This window comes from Sinohyriopsis cumingii, chromosome 15 (assembly GCF_028554795.1).
Source record: "Sinohyriopsis cumingii isolate HCF-2022 chromosome 15, ASM2855479v2, whole genome shotgun sequence".
Lineage (NCBI taxonomy): Eukaryota > Metazoa > Mollusca > Bivalvia > Unionida > Unionidae > Sinohyriopsis > Sinohyriopsis cumingii.
This window is the reverse complement of record NC_142975.1, coordinates 19,826,246-19,850,433: the sequence shown is the minus strand read 5'-3', so window position 1 is coordinate 19,850,433 and position 24,188 is coordinate 19,826,246. Positions and strand designations below refer to the sequence as shown.

The window sequence follows — 24,188 nt, the reverse complement described above, 5'->3', positions numbered from 1 at the left end:
ATTTGTGACTAAATCATTATTTTGGAATTATTGTGAAATCATAACAAAGTGCTCAATAATTTGCGACTAAATCAATATTATGGAATTATTGTGAAATCATTTCAAGAAATTTTAGATTATATTATTGTGAGACATCAAGACTGTTAACACATCAAAATTATTCTAGGCTATTGGTAAGTCAGCACATTCAAGATTAGAATTCATTTGGAACACCAAGAATTCATTTTGAACTCTATACTTATATTTGTATACTAGGGAAATACATTATTTGTTGAACTTTACAAAACTTATTGTATTTAGCTCTTCTCTGTTGCTTAAAGACCATAAAGTCATAACAATAGTGACTAGACAGTCCTGTCATGTAGGAGGCACTGAGAGCCCTCCTTGCTGGCTCTGAACCTTTTCTTCAGAGGAAGTCAGTATGAAACTTAAATAAAAGCAATGGAATCTGATGAATTTTTTATAATTTTCCAACGTGACTGGAACATGTCTACTGGTCCATGAAAGTTTCCTTTTGCAGGGAAGAAGTTTATGCTTATGAACGCTACCAGTGGTGGCTTAAAACGCAAACTAACTTTTACTGACTTGGGATGTACTGAAAAGAAAACGTGCCTCATCATTCGTTACATGATTGTGCTATATTTATCCACTGAATTCAGACCTATATGACCTGTGACAAAATTATTGAATATTTAAATTCTGTATGTTTGCATATTTTCGATGGAATTACTTGTATTGTGAATTCAGTATATGTGATGAGATTTGCAGGTGAGTTACGGTGTTGATACTATTCATGCTATACAATTACATGTATAAACAGTATACACGTATATGTACCAATCCGTGGTTCTCTAAATAAAGTAAAATATTGTATATGCTTTCTCTGTTTTCACTACAGGTGTATTTCCCATTTAATGTGCATCGTTTTAAGATGGTAACTGTGCCAGTGAAGCACATATTTTACTGTCCGCATTTATTACCTACCCCCCACGCAATTCTTTTTTAGAGTACATGCATCATTTTCTGAAGCTAACTAACCTGGTTGCTTATAACATGGTTCGGTCTATAACATGGTCATGTTCTATGGCTCCCAACTACCATGTTATAGCGGGGTTGTCTGACACTCTAATGCCTAGATGGAATCTGTCATATGTCTTGTGGTTTTTAATATATCCCCCCTGCCACCTTTTAACCTTTGGGTAATGGTTCTTTTGATGTGTTTGTGGTAGCTTATAAAGTGTTGATGTGTCAGCAGTCTTTTGTTGAATCACTGTAATATAATTCCAGGTTTGAATTCACTATCAATTTCAGTAATGTGTCTATCCAAGAATTTTATCAGAGCACTTTTGTATTTCCAGAGAAAATAATCACTTGAATTCAATAATTTGAAGAAATAAATTTTCCAGCCCCAAAATAAAATACTTAACACAAGATATAATACAGCTTAAAAGTGCTAAGTCTTAAAGCACAACTGAAAAAAATCCTGTCAGTTACAAGATTATATAGTTCTCTATTTGACCTCAGGTGACAATTAGCATATTCTATAAATAAAAAAACATTACCTAATAGAAAATAACCTTCTAGAATGATCCTGTTTTTTACAAAATACAAACCATAACCAGGATTATGTAAAATTCACTTAGGCAATTCCAAAACCTAGACCTAAACCCAAATAAACATATTTGCTTCTATTAATAATAATTCTGATTTTAATCACATGCACACAGAGAATAATTTAGCTATGTATTAGTTGTTTACACAGAATTTAAAAAAGGTCAGTTTGGGTTAAAAAGAAATGAACTCAATTTTGAAGAAGTTCAAGTCCAGCGTACAATGTTACAATACAATAACATGTAATGAAATTAAAAAATTAAAAACCTTACTAACAAACAATTAAATTAAATACAGTGGAGCCTTGTTAATCCAGACACATTCGTTCCCAGTGAATATGTCCGGATTAACAAGCTTTCCGGATAATTGAATCATGCACATTTTTATTTTACGATGTCATCACACTGTATACATGTACATGTATGCTAGCTGTAATTGTACTGTATATTCAGTAATGGTTGAAATAAATTAATGAATACTTCTACTGATGTGTTTTTATTTCATATTATTATAACATGCGATTGTACATACATGTACAGTAAATATAAATTTAGACAATGAACACTTTGTTCATGTCAACACTCTCTGCTTCTCCCTCATACAATTTGCCTTTGATGCCCTGCCGATTCTTGGAATTTTGTAGCCAACCACAAGAATAGGCAAAGTCAGTGATGCCGAGTTGGTCTCCGAGTATCTTTGCCTTGGCAATGAGCATTTCATTGGTGATGGCGGCGTGGACAAAAGCATGGACAATTTGATCCCAGTGTGATTATTTAATTATTAACACCCCCGTCGGCGACTAGCTTAAACAGACATTGTTTATACAATCGCTGATTACAACATGGTCACGCTAGCTAGTTTTTCCACACACATGATCACGTGATTAATGGATAACTTTAACATACCACTAGAATTTTAACAATCAGAGATTGATACATTGGCACACCTCCAAATTTGCGTAGGTGAATCTGTATTATCCGACTGACTGTATTTTCATATACGATTTTTCTATTTTTCTTATTTTTGGACAGATTATTTCTGGATTATTGATACAAGTTTTAAAGTAATTTTACACTTTGGTCCCCGATTTTGATTTCTGGATCTGGAACTTGGATTTCTTGATTAACGGAGCAAATTAACGTTTAGGAATTCCATTCCCGCTGAATTATGTCTGGATAGCGAGGTTTTCGGATAAACGTAGTCCAGATTAACGAGGCTCCACTGTATACATAATAATGAGCTTAATGGTACTGTATTTTTAAGACAGGTCTCAAGTTTTGACCATAGTGTTTTTTACATTGTTTGGTAATATAGTAATTTATGTTGTCACTTATCTCATAGAAAGTTAGAAGAGATTTGTACCTCACCTGAAATAAAATTCAGTGTCAAACCATGATATTGCTCTCTGTCTCTTTTTCTCTAAATAAATGTTGGATGACAGGTTCTGTCACATTCCAAATAATTATCTATGGATTCATTCCTGTCCTTTTCACAATTAGTAGATTGATTGACCTTGTATAGTCTGTAGACTGATTGACCTTGCACATTAGTCTGTAGACTGAGTGACCTTGCACAGTTTGTAGATTGATTGACCTTGCACAGTAGTCTGTAGATTGATTGACCTTGCACAGTGTAGACTGATTGACTTTGCACAGTAGTCTGTAGATTGATTGACCTTGCACAGTCTGTAGACTGACTGACCTTGCATATTTTGTAGATTGATTGACCTTGCACAGTCACTGCTTCAAATACTACTGTAACATGTGTCCTAATTTGTCTTTAAATTACCTACATGTGTTATATTAAAATGTGTACTTTCTGTGGAATCTAAAATTAGTACATGTTAAGGTAACTATTTCATATTCTGTCCCATTATATTACCAGTAATTAAGAGATAAAACAGTATTGTATTTAAAATATTAAAAAAGATTCAGTTTTCTTATGTTTGTTATATGGATTATTAATGGATAATAGAATCAATATTGAGAGAAGTTTAATTCTTTTGCCTTATTGTTAATTAGTCATACATGAAAATACTTGGGTTGACATACATGCATTCAACATGTTTAATTTTCGAAAAACTTTTCAGAATTAAACATAAATCACATCTGCTCATATGAGACCCAAATATACATGTTATTATAATTAATTGATAAATAACATCTGCTCATATGAGACGAAACTATACATGTTATTCCTTCCAATTCTTTGTATTCCTTCCTATACATGGCAATTTGTCCTTACCAGCTGTAGGTTAGGAACAATGTTTAGCTGTATTAGGGAGGTGACCGTTCAGAGCAGGTAAATGTATGCTTTATATTTAGTGAAGAGAAGGATAAATTAGTACTTGATTGAAAATGGAAGTACCACCGGTAAGTTGTTTTAGGGAGGCAATCATTACAGGAGGCCACATTTGTGTTGTGCTCATCAACACAAGTTGGTTATTTAGTGACATTGCATTCCAAGTCAAGAGCCATGGGCACACCATGACAACTGACTCAGGCTGATTTGATGGTTACGGATTCAAACCTACACCATTCAGTTGTAAGTCTGGCACACTAACCACTGCAATTCCTGCCTCCATTTGTCACCTCTTTTGACAACCAGGAGGACCCATTGAGCCTTTTCTACATCCCAAGCCCCAGGGGCTAGGTCCACTGAATATTGTGGGAGGACTCATTCAGCCAGTTCTACACCCCACAAGCTGTAGGGGATAGGTCCACTGAAAACTCCTTTTATGAAACATTTCATTTTCAGGTTTATCTCGGTCTTTAAATAAACCAACTAAAAGTTCAGAATCTAAAGCTCACATGCTTAGCCTTTAAATATACCAAATAAAGGTAAAAATATAAAGGCCATATGGTTGTATCTCGGCTTTTAAATATACCAAGTAAACATCAAAGTTTAAAGGCCACATGTTTGTATCTCAGTCTTATAGATATACCAGCTACATGTATATGTTCTAAACAATTGCCAGTTGGTTACAATCAATATATTAAGGTACTAACACCTTTTGTTGGCAGCTGTTTTGACCTAGTCTTATTTACTAGGGTGTGGATTGAGTAACCATCAAGATCACAAATTTTCTGTTTAACCTTTCTGCTGAATAATTTGGCTTAGGTGGTATTTTTAATTGCATTGTAGTTGTTGACACATGAATAAGACAGTTGTTTTGCTTAGTATAGTAGACACCAATCTTGAAGGTCAGGGACATGCTAAATGTTAACAGTAGGTAGTTACTAAAAACAGCTTGAACAATGATATAACCAAGTCTGCAGTACAAAAGATAGTATTACCTATGTTAAAAGTTGAAACTTTTCCCAACATACCATAGTTACCTGATGATAAGTCCAAGCTCTATAATAATCACACCTCATAATGGGAAAAATTAATGTGTTATGGGATCATAGAGGGCTACTTGAGAATAGAATCTGAACCCATTATACTGAGTGCATAAAAAATTAATTAATTAGGATTACACTGTAATTATTTCATCTGTGATCAAGTAATTAATGAATATTCAAATTGTTAATTTCTGTATTGTTTATAATTTCTTTCACACAAATTTTCAGTTGTGTGAATAATTATATCTAGGTACCGTATATAGTCGCGTATAAGCCAACCCTCAAACTGAACAGGTATAAACATTAAAAAGTGCATGACCCGCGTAAGCCGACCTACAACTCTGAGACATTTCAAGATGCATAAGTTAAGTTCTAAATGCATTTATTTAGGCAAAGCTATATTTTAAAAAAAATTACATGTATACTTATGTCAAGGTTGGCATGCAGTGATTATTAAAAAGAAATGGTATATACTTGTTTGAAAAGTAATTTATTTAATTTTCTGTTTTCTTATTGTTTCTGCCTAATTTAGATTTGTGTATAATTTGATTGAATGGTGACAAGAATTTAGCATTCGCGAGTTGCTGTAACACTACCTCTCCCCTTTGACTTGATTATTGTTTGTTTATGCATTATTGCAATGGACATTGTACATCAGTGCACTGGTAACTACGTTTTACATTGCTTTGAAATTGTAAATACCGAAACTAATTAAAATGTAATCCCAATATGACAACACAATGAACAACCAATACGGTTCTACGCTAATACCATAAAAACTGAGTTGTAGCTTGCTTTGATGTAAGTAGTTAACTTTCATGCGATTTTTGGTTTTGGGGGTGCTCCACTCCTACCTCACGATTTCATGATATCTTCCAATTTTTGCAGAGAACTCCCGATTATTGTTGTTGTTGTTGTAGGGTTTAACGCCATTTTTCAGCACACGATAGGCTATACATGGCGGCCAGTATTAATGGTGGAGGAAGAACCTGGGAAAACCATGAATAGAACCACCGACCTGCGAGAAGCTACCGGCAAGCTTTCTCACATACCCACACTGGCTGAATCCGAAATTCGAACCAGTGCAGACAGAGGTGAAATGGCAGTGATCCTTAACGGAGAGCGCTTTAGACCACTCGGCCACTCGGGGCCCTCCCGATTATTACATTATGTCTTTAATTTTCATTTCTTCTAAAACAAGAAAACTCCTACATGTTCTGTTGTATCACCTATAAATTATTGTTCTGATGAAATAATTACTATAAAAAATTCGCTTCTTCACTAAATAGAATGTTAAGTTTAAACATTATTCATGTAAATTAATGGGTTTTTTTCCCCTACAATAATATAAAATCAAAAAATAAACCAGAACAATAATGTAAACCACAACAATAAAATCGTCCACAATTTCAATCCCAAGAATGATCACTATGAATGTAGTAGCTTCTCGAGGGTCGGTGGTTCTTCCCAGGGTTTTCCTGGGTTCTTCCTCCACCATTAATACTGGCCGCCATGCATAGCCTATCGTGTGCTGAAAAATGGCGTTAAACCCCACAACAACAACAACAACAACAACATCACCATGAATGCTGTAACTCCATCTGCTATAGCACCATTCCCACGTGAGAAACCTACATGCGCGAACACCTGGCATTTTTATACCGTATATTCACCAGTGATAATATCATCATTAGATTATAAGAAGGAATGAAAATACATACCACGCAGCAAATGTGTCCTCAAAAAACTAATTCAGAATACATGTTTTATAATAAACAATACTAAATGCTTTATGAGTTGACAATAAGTGAATATGGTCAGATACACAAAGAGGGGAAAATAGTTGCCACATGTATGGTACCATGTGGCTGGCTATTTTGGTACCTTTAGTTCAACAAAATTGGGAATCCTTTATTTGCCAATCAATGGCTGGTGCTTCCATAACACACAATAATGTAGAACGTGGTTTCTTTAAATTACAGTAGAGGGCAAATCATTTTCCCAAAATAGTTGCATGGATAAGGATTAACTTTTAATTAGTTGCGCTGGCTTTCTTGCTTGTTTATTTAAGACTAATCTTTAGCTAATGTGCAGTTTGACCACAGCTGACCAGAATCTGAAAAAAAGGGCACATCACAGGGAGAAACGAGTCTTTTTGCAAAATTCACGCATATTGGACCAGGAAGATCGATCAATATTTAGTGAAAACAAGGCTTTAAAAATGCCATGAAAAACCTCCCGATTTTAGGGCCCAATCTCTTTTTTTTAATTCAGTCTCCCTACTTGGCTTTTGAAAAGTTTGTAGGTATGCCTTTGACCCCGTTTTACAAAACCATCATGTAATCGTGCTAATATTAAGGAATAAAAGGCAATTACACATCAATATACTTGTATAGTTACCGGTCAAAATTCCCTCTAATCTAAAGCAGTTTCAGTGTTTTAATGATTAGCTGGCCTGTACTTCTGTCGCAAAATGAAAGAAATTCGCCAACTATCAACATAGGAGACGCCGAAACATCAAGCTTTCCAATGTGTGGAAAGTTATGATGTTTGTTAAACTAAAACACAAAACTAAAATTTATTGATGTTGATCTTAGTTGATCTATATGAGAATTTTAGCCTTTATTATTACCACTCTTCATGAATATGTAAATTATGATGGTTATGTGCCTTGTACAATTAAACGTGCATACCTTATTAGAAATATTACCTCAATTTGTAGAGTCACTTATATCATTAAAAATGAGTAACTCGTGAGTGCGTGATTCAACATAAATGAAAAAGCTATTAAGGACTAGCTGAAATGTTATCTGGAAGAATACAATCTGGTTGAAACAATGAATAAAGCAAAATCTGCATCTAATATGTTTGGGAATAAGTAACGATTTAAGTGACGCTATGCACGCTTTGCATTGTGTAAGTACTGTACATTGTAGTTCAGCCTGGTCTCTCTGGTAAACTCAACTGGCCAGCAAATTATGAAGTCTGTATTTACCTTTATTTAACTTGGTGTTGGAGAAATCAGAAAATCTGCACATGCAAAATAAAAACAAAATCAATCTTAGTACTGTATAACAGTTTAATAATTGTTGGGTCACTGAAAGTTACTCTTTTTTTACAAGCCTATGTCTTAGGACACAGAAAGAAATATTGTTTTGTGTCCCAAGATTTACAGCCATTACAGTAGTCAACAAAAAGACCTAAAAACAGTTAAGTTTTGACATTTGCCCGCAGATAAGCCAACCCCTCTTCTTCCAGGCCTTTATTTTTTCTTAAATTATTCGGCTTATACACGAGTATATACGGTAACAATATTAATACTTACTTTCTTGGGACCATTGAAAGAGTTTCTCTGTACAAAAAATACCTACTTGCAGCAATAATGTACACTAATTATGTGGTCTCAGTTACCATGTCATCTAGTTAATTTTAAGTGCTATTCCTTGTCAGTTATAAATTGGTGCTCATCATTTTGTTTGTCTAGGCTTATAAAATAAATTTTAGTCTATGGATATTTTACTAAATAGAAAAGAATTATGGCATGTACATGCAAATGACACTGAGATTTGACAGCACATATTTAATTTTGGAAAATTTTAGCAAAATCATTTATATTACATGGTTTGGGTTACATTTTCCAATTATTCTTAGACATGTTTGGAAAGAATCCACAGTGAATATGGTTAAAACATAATGCATGTACAAAATCATCCATTAGCAGCTGCTGCATTACTGAGGGCATTTGTTTTCCTTTGTCCATTAAAATCAACATTTTTAATATTGGACATACAGTAACTAGTAGCTTTATTATTAATCATGGAACTTGGTCATATTGTTCATGCATAATTAAATATGGAACTTGGTCATATTGTTCATGCATGATTAAATATGGAACTTGGTCACAGTGTTCATGCATGATTAAATATGGAACTTGGTCATATTGTTCATGCATGATCAGTCATAGAACTTGGTCACAGTCTTCATGCATGATTATTATTAAATATGGAACTTGGTCACATTGTTCATACATGATTAAATTGGAATTTGGTCACATTGTTCATGCATGATTAAATATGGAACTTGGTCATATTGTTCATGCATGATTAAATATGGAACTTAGTCATATTGTTCATGCATGATTAAATATGGAACTTGGTCATATTGTTCATGCATGATCAGTCATAAAACTTGGTCATATTGTTCATGCATGATCAGTCATAGAACTTGGTCACATTGTTCATTCATGATCAGTCATAGAACTTGGTCACATTGTTCATTCATGATTAAATATGGAACTTGGTCATATTGTTCATGCATGATTAAATATGGAACTTGGTCATATTGTTCATGCATGATCAGTCATAAAACTTGGTCACAGTGTTCATGCATGATTAAATATGGAACTTGGTCATATTGTTAATGCATGATCAGTCACAGAACTTGTTCATGCATGATCAGTCATAGAACTTGGTCACTGTTCATGCATGATTAAATATGGAACTTGGTCACAGTTTTTATGCATGATTAAATATGGAACTTGGTCACAGTATTCATGCATGATTAAATATGGAACTTGGTCACATTGTTCATGCATGATCAGTCATAGAACTTGGTCACAGTGTTCGTGCATGATTAAATATGTAACTTGGTCATATTGTTCGTGCATGATCAGTCATAGAACTTGGTCACATTGTTCATGCATCATTAAATATGGAACTTGGTCACATTGTTCATGCATGATTAAATATGGAACTTGGTCACATTGTTCATGCATGATTAAATATGGAACTTGGTCACATTGTTCATTCATGAATAAATATGGAACTTGGTCACATTGTTCATGCATGATTAAATATGGAACTTGGTCATAGTGTTCATGCATGAACAGTCATAGAACTTGGTCACAGTGTTCATGCATGATCAGTCATAGAACTTGGTCATATTGTTCATGCATGATCAGCCATAGAATTTGGTCACAGTGTTCATGCATGATTAAATATGGAACTTTTGTCAGAGCATTCATGTATGATTAATTATCAAATTTGGCCAGAGTGGTCTTGTATGATTAATCATGGAACCTGGCCAGGGTGTTCTTGTCAAAGTGTTCATCCATAACAAGTCATTGAGTATCATCATTAGGCTTCTTTTGACAAATCACAAAAATCCTACTTGTACAAATATTATAATCACGCCATTTTTGGAGTCTTGGAATTAAGTTCTGTGTCGTTGGTGTCTTCATTGATCTGTACTGGTGTTTTGGAATTAAGTTCTGTGTCATTTTATATCTTCATTGATTTGTACTGGTATTTTGGAATTACGTTATGTGTCATTTGCAACTTTAGTGATCAGCAAACCTGTACTCAGTACCTTGGAATTAAATTCAGTGTTATTTTGTATCATCATTGATTACTGATTCTGTACTGGTGCTTTGGAATTGAGTTCTGTGTCATTTGTATCTCCATTGATAAGTTATTTTATAAATTGGCAATACATTTTGAAAATAAGTACTAATGAATAGATGTGTTAATAAAATGAAATAAGTTCATTTATAAGGTTTTGATTTATAACTCTGTATTCTTTCAGCTGTAATTCATCTTTACGAGCATTTGCCACACAAACCTCTAATGTTCAAATATTTAAAGCCAAAAATGAGCCAGTGTTATCGTACACTCCTGGGGCTGCAGAAAGAAACATGCTTGAGGTGACACTTGAAAAATACAAGGGCCAAACAGCAGATATTCCAATTGTGATTGGAAGTGAAGAAATCCGAACTAGTGATGTTCAGTATCAGTTATGTGTAAGTATCGCTTTATCAAAATTACACCATAGGGCAGTCCAACCTTTATGAAATATCTACTCAGGGAACCAGGCAATAGTAAACAGATGTCCATATGTACATGCAAGAAATGTATGGGAATGAGATGTCCATACATACATGCAAGTAATATACAGGAATGCGATGTCCGTATGTACATGCAAGTAATGCACAGGAATGAGATGTCTGTATGTACGTGCAAGTAATGCACAGGAATGAGATGTCTGTATGTACGTGCAAGTAATGCACAGGAATGAGATGTCTGTATGTACATGCAAGTAATGCACAGGAATGAGATGTCCATACATACATGCAAGTAATGCACAGGAATGAGATGTCTGTATGTACATGTACATGCAAGTAATGCACATGAATGATATGTCTGTATGTACATGCAAGTAATGCACATGAATGAGATGTGTGTATGATGTACATGCAAGTGATGTACAGGAATGAGATGTCTGTATGTAAATGCAAGTAATGTATGGGAATGAGATGTCCATACATACATGCAAGTAATGCACAGGAATGAGATGTCCATACATACATGCAAGTAATGCACAGGAATGAGATGTCTGTATGTACATGCAAGTAATGTACAGGAATGAGATGTCTGTATGTTCATGCAAGTAATGTATGGGAATGAGATGTCCTATTGTACATGCAAGTAATGCACAGGAATGAGATGTCTGTATGTACATGTACATGCAAGTAATGCACAGGAATGATATGTCTGTATGTACATGCAAGTAATGCACATGAATGAGATGTATGTATGATGTACATGCAAGTAATGTACATCAATGAGATGTCTGTATGTACATGTAAGTAATGTACAGGAATGAGATGTCTGTATATACATGCAAGTAATGTACAGGAATGAGATGTCTGTATGTACATGCAAGTGATGCACAGGAACGAGATGTCTGCATGTACATGCAAGTTATGCACAGGAATGAGATGTCTGTATGTACATGCAAGTAATGCACAGGAATGAGATGTCGGTATGTACATACAGGTAATGTATGGGAATGAGATGTCCGTATATACATGCAAGTAATGCACAGGAATGAGATGTCTGCATGTACATGCAAGTAATGCACATGAATGAGATGTCTGTCCCCTTTTTATAGGTAAGAGTTATTAAAGTAGAAAGATGTGTTTGCAAAACACATATCACAGTGCTTTCCCATTTTGACCTTCACCCAAGGTTTTAAGCACTTGTATTTTTATAAATCCCCAGACTGCTACAGGAGCAAATGTCAGTTGAGTCCATGGATGTGCATTTGTCTTTTCATGTTCACCAAAGATATGCATGGTTTTAGGGTTTTTAATTTTTATATTTTAACAAAAAAGTCCTCAGAATCCCAGCTAAATTGAACAGATACATGTTATGGTATTCTTTTGGTGGAGTCCTGTAGTGGGCTTTTTTGGTGGAGTCCTAGACTGGGCTTTCTTGGGTGGAGTCCAGTAGTATGTGTTTTTTTAATGGGGTCCTGTAGTGGGCTTTTTTGGTGGAGTCCTATAGTGGGCTATATTTGGTGGAGTCCTGTAGTGAGCTTTTTTGGGTAGATTTCTGTAGTGGGCTTTTTTTGGTGGGGTCCTATAGTGGACATTTTTGGTGGAGCTTTTTTATAGTAGATTCCTATATTGGGCTTTTTTGTGGAGTATTGTATGTAGTCCTATAGTGGGCTTTTTTTGGTGGGGTCCCGTAACTGGGCTTTTTTCAGTAGAGTCCTAATCATCTAATATTCTGGACTAGTTTCTTAACCCAAGTTAGAGTAGATGTCACATATGCTATGCTAAGTTAGGACAGGGATCAAAGCTGTATAAAATGATACTTTAGTACTTGAAGGAAGATTGGATGTTGAAAGTATTAAATTACATGTTCATTGCTTTAATATAAAGTGAATCTATCCAAAAATCTTTTTGTTGCATTTCCAAGGAAATGTTCTTTTAGTTAATATTATTCAAAATTGCTTAAGGCATAGGTGGTTGTGTGGTCTAAGGCATTTGGCATGACAGCTCACTCACACTTCACCTCAATTCACATGGGTTGGAGTCTCAGCTAAATTAATGTGGGTATCTGAGAAAGCTTGCCAATAACTTCCCCTCAGCCAGGGTGGGTGGTTTGGTGCTTCCCTCCAGGATCTTTCCAGGTTCTTTCTCTGCAAAATATATTGGCCGCCATGTTTAGCTTATCATATCTTAAAATATGGCATTTCACAGAGCCAAAACAAAACTAATAAAAAGTATTCCTCCACCAAGCCATTGTTTATTGCTCAGTGAAAGGCACTGGTCTATTCATTTCCTGCCAGGATATACATGTATAACAATGGTGATTAAGACTCAAGGACTCGGTGAAAATTTGCCATTGCTGTATAAATACGGACATAGAAAATGTTCATCGGTCATGTAATTTGCATGGTATGGATTTATCATAATTTATTGAATTATTTTTGGTACCTGTGTCAGCATTGCTGATTATATGGGTTGTGATGTATTCAGGATATTTCATCGGTTGAGCAATGAGGCTCAGTGAAGTCAATCCTGCGATGCTCTTTGCTGATGGGTCCTCATGTGGCTGATGAGTCCGATACGAGATGCACATGTCCTGAAGTGTGTGCACTGGAGGCCTGGGTTAGTTGACATTGAGGCCTTCCTGCATTGCGTCTGTGACTTTCGTTCTGTGGGCATCCTCAAAGGTTTTGCACCCATTACTAACAGTTGCACACCAGCCAGATCTATCCTTGGCGCAGGACTCAAGGTTTGTCACAGATATCAAGCAGCATCTTAGGCTGTCCTTGATGGAGTCTTTGAATCTTTTCTTCGGGCGACCAATTTTTCTGTGTCTACTAGATAAAGCTTCATACAAAATCTGACATGGCATTCGAGACCACTCCATACAGATGACATGGCCCATCCACCAGAGTTGGGTTCTCATGACCATCGCTTTGATACTGGTTAAGCCTGGTATATTCAGCACTTCTAGGTTAGTCGCTCTGTCTTGCCATCTGACATCCATAATCCAGTGCAGAGCTCTTGTGTGGAATGCTCAAGTTGCTTGGTGTGCTTCTTGTATGTTGTCCAGGTTTCACATTCATATAGGAGGCTTGTTAGCATAACTGCTTTATATACCTTTATCTTTGTGGACAGTTTGATGTTCCTGTGGCTCAACACATGAGAGTGGAGACATTTTAGTGATTGATGATTGACTGGTGCTGCTGATGTGTGCCATTATCTCTTTGTCAGGCGATCCATCGGAAGATATGATGCTTCCAAGGTACTTGAAGTGATCGACAGCTTTCAGATGGGTGTCTACAATAGACACAGTTGGGGAGGCGTGAGCTATGGTGCCTTGGACAGCTAAGGTTGTGAAGTACCTCTGTCTTGTTCAGACTGATAGTGTGTCTGAAGAGTCTCGAGGCTTCTGTGAAGCGAGTAACTATGAACTGGAAATCTGCTTCTGTGTGTGCCATGAGAGCACATTCACAAAAAGTGCTTCAACAATAGGTTTCTCGATTGTTTTGGACTGGGCATTGAGTCTGTGAAGGTCAAAGAGAGAGCCATCCAGTCTTTACTTTATGTACATTCCTTTCTGTAGGTCACGTGTAGGATGGTTCAGGTCACATGTGAAGAATAGGTTGAATAATACTGGGGTAAGAACGCTACTCCGCTTCACACTGTCAAAAATGTTAAATAGCTCAGAAATATCCCCGCTGTAGAGAATGAGTCCCATCGTGCTGTCATGGAAAAGTTGGATCATCTTAATGAACAACCGAGTTATGCTAAGATGACCCATAGTGCATTCCTGTTGACCGTATTGAAGGCCTTTGTGAGGTCTATGAAGACATTGTAGAAGTTCATCTTTTGTTCAATGTACTTTTCCTGTTTGTCTCACTGTGAAGATCATGTCAATCATGCTCTGGTCTGGTCTGAATCCACATTGGGCCTCTGGCTGATCATGTTGATGGCTCACTCGACATCTTCTGTGGGAGGGGGGGCAAGTCCAGGTCCGAGATGGCTTCAGGACAATTATGTCTAATGCTGCAGTGTCTACAGTGGAGGACATGTTCAGTTGGTTGGAGAAATGTTCTACCACCTTTCATTGACACTCTCTTTATCCTTGAGCAGAGTGGTCCCGTCAGAAGAGATTAGCGGGGTGCTGCAGGCTTGAATTATCCATATACATCCATTCATGATATTTAATACATAATAACAGATATGTGGAGCCAAGGTGTGATCTTGTTCTATTTAAATTCACAATGTAATGAGACATGTTTATAGCAAGGTCCCCTTGTACACTGATAATTTGATCAATAAGTTTGGAATGACAGATATAGACAGATAAAGCTAGATAGAAAAATTAAGCAAAAGTTATTAATTTTGCATGAGATTCAGGCATTTCTATATCCTACCAGTTGCACATCGACATAACACACAAATGACGCTTGCAGAGTGTGTTAGGCTCAGAAATTCTATAGGGACCAAAAATGTGTGATTGGTAGAAACAGATATTTGGTATTGAAATTTGATTACCGGAATACAAACAGATTGTTGGCATATAAAAGTGTTTGCTGGACCAGGTTTAACTGTGATAGTTAATATTAAAGTTGAAAACCTGGAATTGATAGATGTTTCCTGTAATTGAATGCTATTTATTTTCATGAAATATTTCAGGATTAGGAAACCAGTTCTGAATACTTATAATAGGCCTTCCTGTGTAAAGTTCTGAGAGAGAAAAATCAGTTGCAGTTAATTATGAAATCATTTTGCAGTATTTATAGTATTAGTATTTTTCCTGCTTTTGTTTTATGGACAAAAAACATTATGAATATCCCACCATCCATTGGTTTTACTTTAGAAGCTGAAGTATCAAGGGCTAAAACATGAAAGCTTCCATTTAGACTGTTACAGTTTTAATTTAGAAATGAAAGAGGCAGCAATTGTGAGAGTTGGCAAGTAACTTAAGGCAAATTCAACAATACCAAATTGACAATCAATACAAATCAGTTTAAAAGTAACTGGCAGATGACAGGAGCATGGGACAATTCTACTGCTAGCTGCTTGCTAATGAAAAGTGTTGTCATGTGTTTAGACTGGGAACCAATTTAGTTTTCAGAAAACAAGTGAAAGGGCATCTGAAAATAATTTCTTTCAGTATTGTAGAATGGATTTTCTCATATCAAAATGAGAGTGAAAAACACATTTGATTTTCTAGTTGTATCACATGGTTGGAAGATAACTCAGTTTATTTCCTTATGAGTGTGTGACTGTTTAGCAATTTCAGTATTATCAAAAAAATGAAACGCTAACTATTTGTATACAAAACATACTTGAAAAAGACAGCTCAAGCATAAAGATGATAGAAATTTCAAGTGTGTGTATGTGTGTTACCATCAAAAGACAGGAACAGTTTAATCAAGTTAATGAGTTGAGCTATATACCTTTATTTAGGTCACTCAGATATATTCCACACACCTCACACCCCAAAAAACCAACTGCTTTTCTGAAAGCAAATAAACACAATTTCTTTTAATAAACATGAAAGACTCCTTCCAGATGTTACATGATCAAAATTATCTGCATTGCTGTTTCAAGTGTAGACATAATCATTGTATTTTTATATTCAAACCATTTCTTTCATGTGTACTGTATCAAATAATTTCTTTCATGCATACTGTATTAAGTAATTACTTTCATCCATGTATACTGTTTCGAATAATTTCTTTCATGTGTACTGTATTAAGTAATTACTTTCATCCATGTATACTGTATCAGATAATTACTTTCATGTGTACTGTATCAGATAATTACTTTCAATCCAGTCTGCTATACCAGATAAGTACTTTCTTTCATGTCTGTTGTATCAAACAATTAATTTCATTCATGTATACTATATCAAAAAATTACTTTAATTTATGTCTATTGTATCAAATAATTACTCTCATTCATGTATACTGTATCAAAAAATTAATTTCATTCATGTATACTATATCAAATAATTACTTTAATTCATGTCTATTGTATCAAATAATTACTTTCATTCCTGTGTACTATATCAAATAATTACTTTAATTCATGTATATAATCAAATAATTACTTTCATTCAAGTCTACTTTATCAAATAGGTACATTAAGTCATGTCTGTTTTATCAAATAATTACTTTCAATCCAGTCTAGTCTACTGTATCCAATAATTACTTTCATCCATGTATACTGTATCCAATAATTACTTTCATCCATGTAATAATAATAATAATAATGGGGACTTTGTATAGCACCTAATCTTTAGAAGCTCTAAGCACTTTACAACATTAGATAACACCTATAAGATAAAAAAGATAATAATATTATTACAAAAACAAACAACATGAAATTAGAAAAACATTAAAAAATAAAAAACATGCTGAGAATATTTCAGGTAGGAAACATTATACTGTATCCAATAATTACTTTCATCCATGTATACTGTATCAAATAATTACTTTCATTCAGGTCTACTTTATCAATAATTTGACTTTAAATGAGAATCTATAAGAGTATTCTTTGCTTATTTTCAGCCATTTGATCATTGTTGGAAAGTTGCCAAATTTTACTATGCAGATAAGGTAAGAAAATATAATTTACTAAACTGCTGAGTTACAAATGTAAGTGCAATGATTCAAATAAACATTATGTAAATACGAAATGGTGTTTATATTTTAGTTCTTATTTACAAAATACAACTCAGTCCTTGTAGTAAAGCCATTAACTCTGATCTCTCCATAATATTGAAAAATACACATACATTTCCTAAAAATACAAATACATTCTCCTAAAACTGCACATACATTTTATAAAAATACACATACATTTCCATAACCCCTTGATAGATTCTGATCATATATGCTGTGAATATTTATGAAGAAGATAAATCATTCTGTAACATGCTTCTTCAGCATTTTGACCTTCAGTTCAAGGTCACATGTTTGACAGCAGTGCATTGTTTTTGGTTAGTTAGCTAAATTCACTTTTCATAAGTGTATCCAATGAGTTCATATTTAAGGTGGCTGAATAGTATTTACCAATAAGATAAAGGTCTCACATACAGTTGGTCATGTGTATGCATATACACTGGTACACAGTTGGTCATGAGTATGCATATTCAATGGTTAATTAAACTCACCACATTAGTTTTGGACAGCTTATGCCATACCCTGCTTGGACCATGTGAATAAAATTAAACCATTGTACTTGAACTGGCATATTAAATATATGATAATATGACTTGAAAGAAAAGAAAAGGAAGCTTAGCTTTATACTTTAAATCTGTTTAAAAACATTTTTATCTGACAAGATTATTAAATTTTCAATACCATGAAGTGAAAAATATGTGTTTAATATACATAAATTGATGGGTGATTTTAGTTCTCTCTCTCTCATACACACGCACACACACACACACACACACACACGTGCACTAATAAAATTATCAAGCACAGCTTGGTACATAACATTATTGGCTCTTATGGTTACCATCGACCACATCATAATGATGTAGGGCTATATGTTGTCTGAACATTACTGCTAACAATATGAGGGATAGGGAGTGTTGTCAACAGGATGCTGATAGCATGTTTTCAGAACAATAATATTAGCAGTACGTAGATAATATGAGGGATGGGGAGTGTTGTCAACATTACCTTGATAATAGGGATGGCAGTGTGTTGTCAGAACATTAATATTAACAGTACATAAATAAATGATGGATGGCTGTGTGTTGTAAGAACAATAATATTAACAGTACATAGATAATATGTGGGATGGCAGTGTGTTGTCAGAAGATTAATATTAACAGCACATATCGGTAGATAATATGAGGGATGGCAGTGCGTTGTCAGAACATTAATATTAACAGTACACCAGTAATGTGAAGGACATATGTACATTGCCAGAACAATAATATTAACAATACATAGATAATATGAGTGATGGCAGTGTCTTGTCAGAACATTAATATTAACAGTACACAGATAATATGAGTGATGGCAGTGTCTTGTCAGAACATTAATATTAACAGTACACAGATAATATGAGTGATGGCAGTGTCTTGTCAGAACATTAATATTAACAGTACATCAGTAATGTGAAGGAGATATGTACATTGCCAGAACAATAATATTACCAGTACACAGATAATATGAGTGATGGCTGTGTGTTGCCAGAACAATAATATTACCAGTACACAGATAATATGAGGGATGGCTGTGTGTTGTCAGAACATTAATATTACCAGTACACTGATAATATGAGTGATGGCTGTGTGTTGTCAGAACATTAATATTACCAGTACACAGATAATGAGTGATGGCTGTGTGTTGTCAGAACATTAATATTACCAGTACACAGATAATGAGTGATGGCTGTGTGTTGTCAGAACATTAATATTACCAGTACACAGATAATATGAGGGATGGCTGTGTGTTGTCAGAACATTAATATTAACAGTACATCAGTAATGTGAAGGAGATATGTACATTGCCAGAACATTAATATTACCAGTACACAGATAATATGAGGGATGGCTGTGTGTTGTCAGAACATTAATATTACCAGTACACTGATAATATGAGTGATGGCTGTGTGTTGTCAGAACATTAATATTACCAGTACACAGATAATGAGTGATGGATGTGTGTTGTCAGAACATTAATATTACCAGTACACAGATAATATGAGGGATGGCTGTGTGTTGTCAGAACATTAATATTACCAGTACACTGATAATATGAGTGATGGCTGTGTGTTGTCAGAACATTAATATTACCAGTACACAGATAATGAGTGATGGCTGTGTGTTGTCAGAACATTAATATTACCAGTACACAGATAATGAGTGATGGCTGTGTGTTGTCAGAACATTAATATTACCAGTACACAGATAATATGAGGGATGGCTGTGTGTTGTCAGAACATTAATATTAACAGTACATCAGTAATGTGAAGGAGATATGTACATTGCCAGAACATTAATATTACCAGTACACAGATAATATGAGGGATGGCTGTGTGTTGTCAGAACATTAATATTACCAGTACACTGATAATATGAGTGATGGCTGTGTGTTGTCAGAACATTAATATTACCAGTACACAGATAATGAGTGATGGCTGTGTGTTGTCAGAACATTAATATTACCAGTACACAGATAATGAGTGATGGCTGTGTGTTGTCAGAACATTAATATTACCAGTACACAGATAATGAGTGATGGCTGTGTGTTGTCAGAACATTAATATTACCAGTACACAGATAATATGAGGGATGGCTGTGTGTTGTCAGAACAATAATATTACCAGTACACTGATAATATGAGTGATGGCTGTGTGTTGTCAGAACATTAATATTACCAGTACACAGATAATGAGTGATGGCTGTGTGTTGTCAGAAAATTAATATTACCAGTACACAGATAATATGAGTGATGGCTGTGTGTTGTCAGAACATTAATATTACCAGTACACCGATAATATGAGGGATGGCTGTGTGTTGTCAGAACAATAATATTAACAGTACGTCAGTAATACGAAGGAGATATATACACTGTCAGAAAATTGATGCTAACTGCACATTAGTAATATAATGAGAGAGAGAGCTGTGTATTATTAGGACATTAACAGAACATTGACACTGCAGTTTAAAATGACACCACTGCTTGATATTCAGCACCTGATCCAGACTGCTATTGACAATTGTCTTGGTGTACGAAAAGAGTGGGAAAGGAAACCACAAGAAGACCGATCACAGGTTTTCCTCCGAGCTGCTGACCTCATGGCAAATAAGTATCGCATGGACCTGCTTGCCACAGCCATGATTGGACAGGTAAGACGATATGCTGTCAGTGATAGGCATGACATTTTTCCAGGTCAGTCTAGAAGTTCTATTCACAGGTCTAGTTCATGTGTTAAATGGGCAAGAGAAAGTTTTTATGCACAAATTTAATACCGCATTCACCAGATTAGTATACAAAATCATAAAAAATAAAATAAACAAATGAGGTCAAAAAGATCCATATTTTTGGATAGCTATAATAAACAATGCATAAGGTTATCTACTTGACCCTAGCAAAAGAAGTTTATGTACCCAATCCCAAATTTATACCTGCAGTTTTCAGGTCCAAAGGTCATTTTTGACACCATGTGATGCCCACAGTGCAAACACAAGCCTGTTTCCTAGATGATAATTCTGGAAAACAGTGTGTGCTAAACAGGCTGATGCAATTGAAAATAGTCATCATCCAAGCCGTTTTTTGAGATATTCTACTTGCCTCAGACCCATGTGTTTACTGCTAGTGGAGGCTATAGCTGTTCTTCCTAGCCGACTATTGGTATTTCATTATCAACCTACTGCAGAGTAACTATGGAAGATGTACATGCCTGACATCAATTTCAAGAACAACACAAGCCCCAAACACCTAGTTTACAAGTATATCCATATCTTTAATTAGTAAACAATAATAGCTGAAAAAGCAATACCATATCATTAAGTTAAGAAATTTGACAGTGGCCAATTTACAAAACCATCCCTTGCCACTTTAACCAAGGGAAGTATGTGTACTTGTAAGAGTTATATCCCATTCCAGCACACCATTGATGAAGTATGTAGGCACTTAATCATTACTAAGAAAATTATATTGCACAAAAGAAAGTAAATGTGATCTGTTTCCTTTTTTTCAAATTTAAAACTTTTAAGATTTTTATTTTGAGAAAGATTTTGCTTGGGTCTTCATGAGTATTTTTATCATGGTTAAACTGAATCATACCACATGAGACTATACAGAGTTTTCCTTTGGCTTTGAAGTGTGTTTTAAATTATTGTATCATTTTACCTGATATATGAAAAATTAATATAGCATTGTTATGAGTCTGTGCTCTTAAAATAAGTAACAGAAAAGAGTGAAAGACAGCAAGCTTTGTAAAATTTAACAAACATAATTTATTTCCCTAGCTTACAAAGTGAAAATGAGAAAAAATAGAACTTATGGTATTGCGAATTAAATTCGAAAATAGTCCAAGAACTGCAGACACAAGTCCTAGTAATTTAAAGTCCTGAAAAAGTTCTGTAAAAGCCCAGAACAAATCTGAAACTGAAGGCAATGGCATGTCTGTTATAGCTTATAGAGTGTTGATGTGTCAGCAGTCTTTTGTTGAATCACTGTAATATAATTCCAGATTTGAATTCAGTATAAATTCCAGTGAAAGTCTCTATCTAAGAATTTTATTGGAGCACTTTTGTTGTTGTTGTTGTGGGGTTTAATATCATTTTTCAGCACAAGATAGGCTATACATGGTGGCCAGTATTAATGGTGGAGGAAGAACCTCAGGTCACAATTGGTATTTTCTTTTTAAAAAAGCATTACCTAATGGAAAATAACCTTCTAGAGTGATCCTGATGTTTGCAAAACATAATCTAGATATGTATAATTCACTTAGGAAACTCCAAAAGTTTGACCCAAATAAACATATTTACCTCTTCTATTAATAGTGATCCTGATATTAAGCCCATACACAGAGAGAACAGTTTAACTATGTGCTAGTTGTTTATAATGAATAAAAAAAATTAAAAGTCAGTCAGATCAAGCAGAAATGAACTTTTGGACAAAAGGTCATACAATGTTACATTGCAATAGCATGTAATGATATAAAAAATATAATTTTAAACTAACAAACAAACAATTAAATTAAATATAGATAACAGCATATAGTATTTATATAATGAATATTTTATTATTTTGTTTGAAAGAAATCATAGAACAAAAATAACCACTCTGTTGGCCTAAGTGGTTAGAGCATCCGCTTTGGATGGCAGAGGTCATGGGTTTGAACCAAAGACTTATTAAATTGGTACTAGCTGCTGCCTCACTTGGCTTTCAGCATTAAGAGGCTAGTGTTAGGACTGATCAGCCTGCTGTCAGGATTATATTATACATTATTTGTTTCTAGGGGAAGAATATTATACAAGCAGAGATTGATGCAGCATGTGAGATGGTTGACTTTTTACGATTTAATGTCCAGTTTGCCAGGGTAAGTTCGTTTATTATGGAATGTTTTTGAGTTTGTGTAGTCTCAATCATCATTCAGCACAGAAATAATTATTGGCTCTATCCAAATCTGGATAAACCAAAGAATTTAGTATAATGGTTAGGAAAAATGATGTTTATGTATACATGTTTATATGATAATATATATATATATATATATATATATATATATATATATATATATATATATATATATATATATATATACCACCATGTCAGACAATTCTGCACGTCGGGTAATTCTGTGCAGCGATACTACATTCTGGTAAACACTGAATCTAGTCAAAAATTCAATTTGTATCAAGTAAGAACGATCATCCTTTAAGTAAGGAAAGTGATATTCATAAATTGTACAAAAATATCCCATATTTCTATCCTAAAGGCATATGAAAATGTGATTTCTAAATGTCAGAATGAAGACGAACACCATGACCTTTTTACTTTTAACCCAGAAAATCCTATTTACTACATATCTTTTAGAATCATACAAATAAATACATTATACTAAAGATGGAAATATGTACCTAAAACAAAACTGCATTTTAATCCAAGTTTCCAAATTTGCAAGCAGTTGTCCCACACATACAAAATCATCTGCTGGCCATGATGTCAACTTGCCACTAGAATGGGATTCTCAAGAAATTCCCAGGCATATAGTCCATTTTAAATTCTGTGGTATTTTTTTTCTCCATAAACAAGATGTTGTAACCTTATTGCATCCTGTTCATTGTTGTTTGTCTTCAACATGAGAGTTTATTATTTTTTTAAAATGTTGAACGTTACTAAATTTTTTACAAGATGTGTTTAGTTTGCTTAATATCTCTTGACATTTATTGGCAATGTTACCTTGAATTTTATAAAACCAGATATAAACCTGACGTAATTATTTGACTGAAATGCTGACACAAACAGTCCAAAGTAATGTATTTCATTTCCATAGCTCGATGGATAAATATTACATCATTTCAAAGCTATGCACAGAATAGGCTGACATATCATTAGTCACAAAAACACAGGAGTGGTATCTGGTTTGTGCCAAATTAATATTTTTTAACAGAATATTCTGGTGACAATTGTCCCTTTTCAAATAGTAAGCATTTCAGTATTTTATTTTCATCAATCATTCAAATTCATATACAAATTTACATCTTTATTTAGATGAATTTTATGAAAATGAAAATTTATTTAAGTACTTTATCTGGTTTAAAAGGTGAAAAGCTGACATAATTTACCTGCTTTAAACTGTCTATTTGGTGTTATGTTACCATAGTCAGTACAGTACTCCATCATAGTAATGCTCTCTGTGGGAGCCATGGAGTATACTGCCTTATAACA

The 24,188-nt window shown here is 34.5% G+C and overlaps 1 protein-coding gene across 1 annotated transcript in view; it reads left to right on the top strand.

Moving 5' to 3' along the window:
* The window catches only part of LOC149781378 (delta-1-pyrroline-5-carboxylate dehydrogenase, mitochondrial-like), a 91,439-nt gene that overhangs the window by 3,928 nt on the left and 63,323 nt on the right, over positions 1–24,188 (top strand). Inside the window, exons 2-5 of the mRNA XM_089935465.1 lie at positions 10,539–10,752; positions 17,334–17,381; positions 20,480–20,635; positions 22,756–22,836. Coding sequence (XP_089791591.1) covers positions 10,539–10,752; positions 17,334–17,381; positions 20,480–20,635; positions 22,756–22,836 — 499 coding nt within the window. The remainder of the gene's footprint in view (positions 1–10,538; positions 10,753–17,333; positions 17,382–20,479; positions 20,636–22,755; positions 22,837–24,188) is intronic.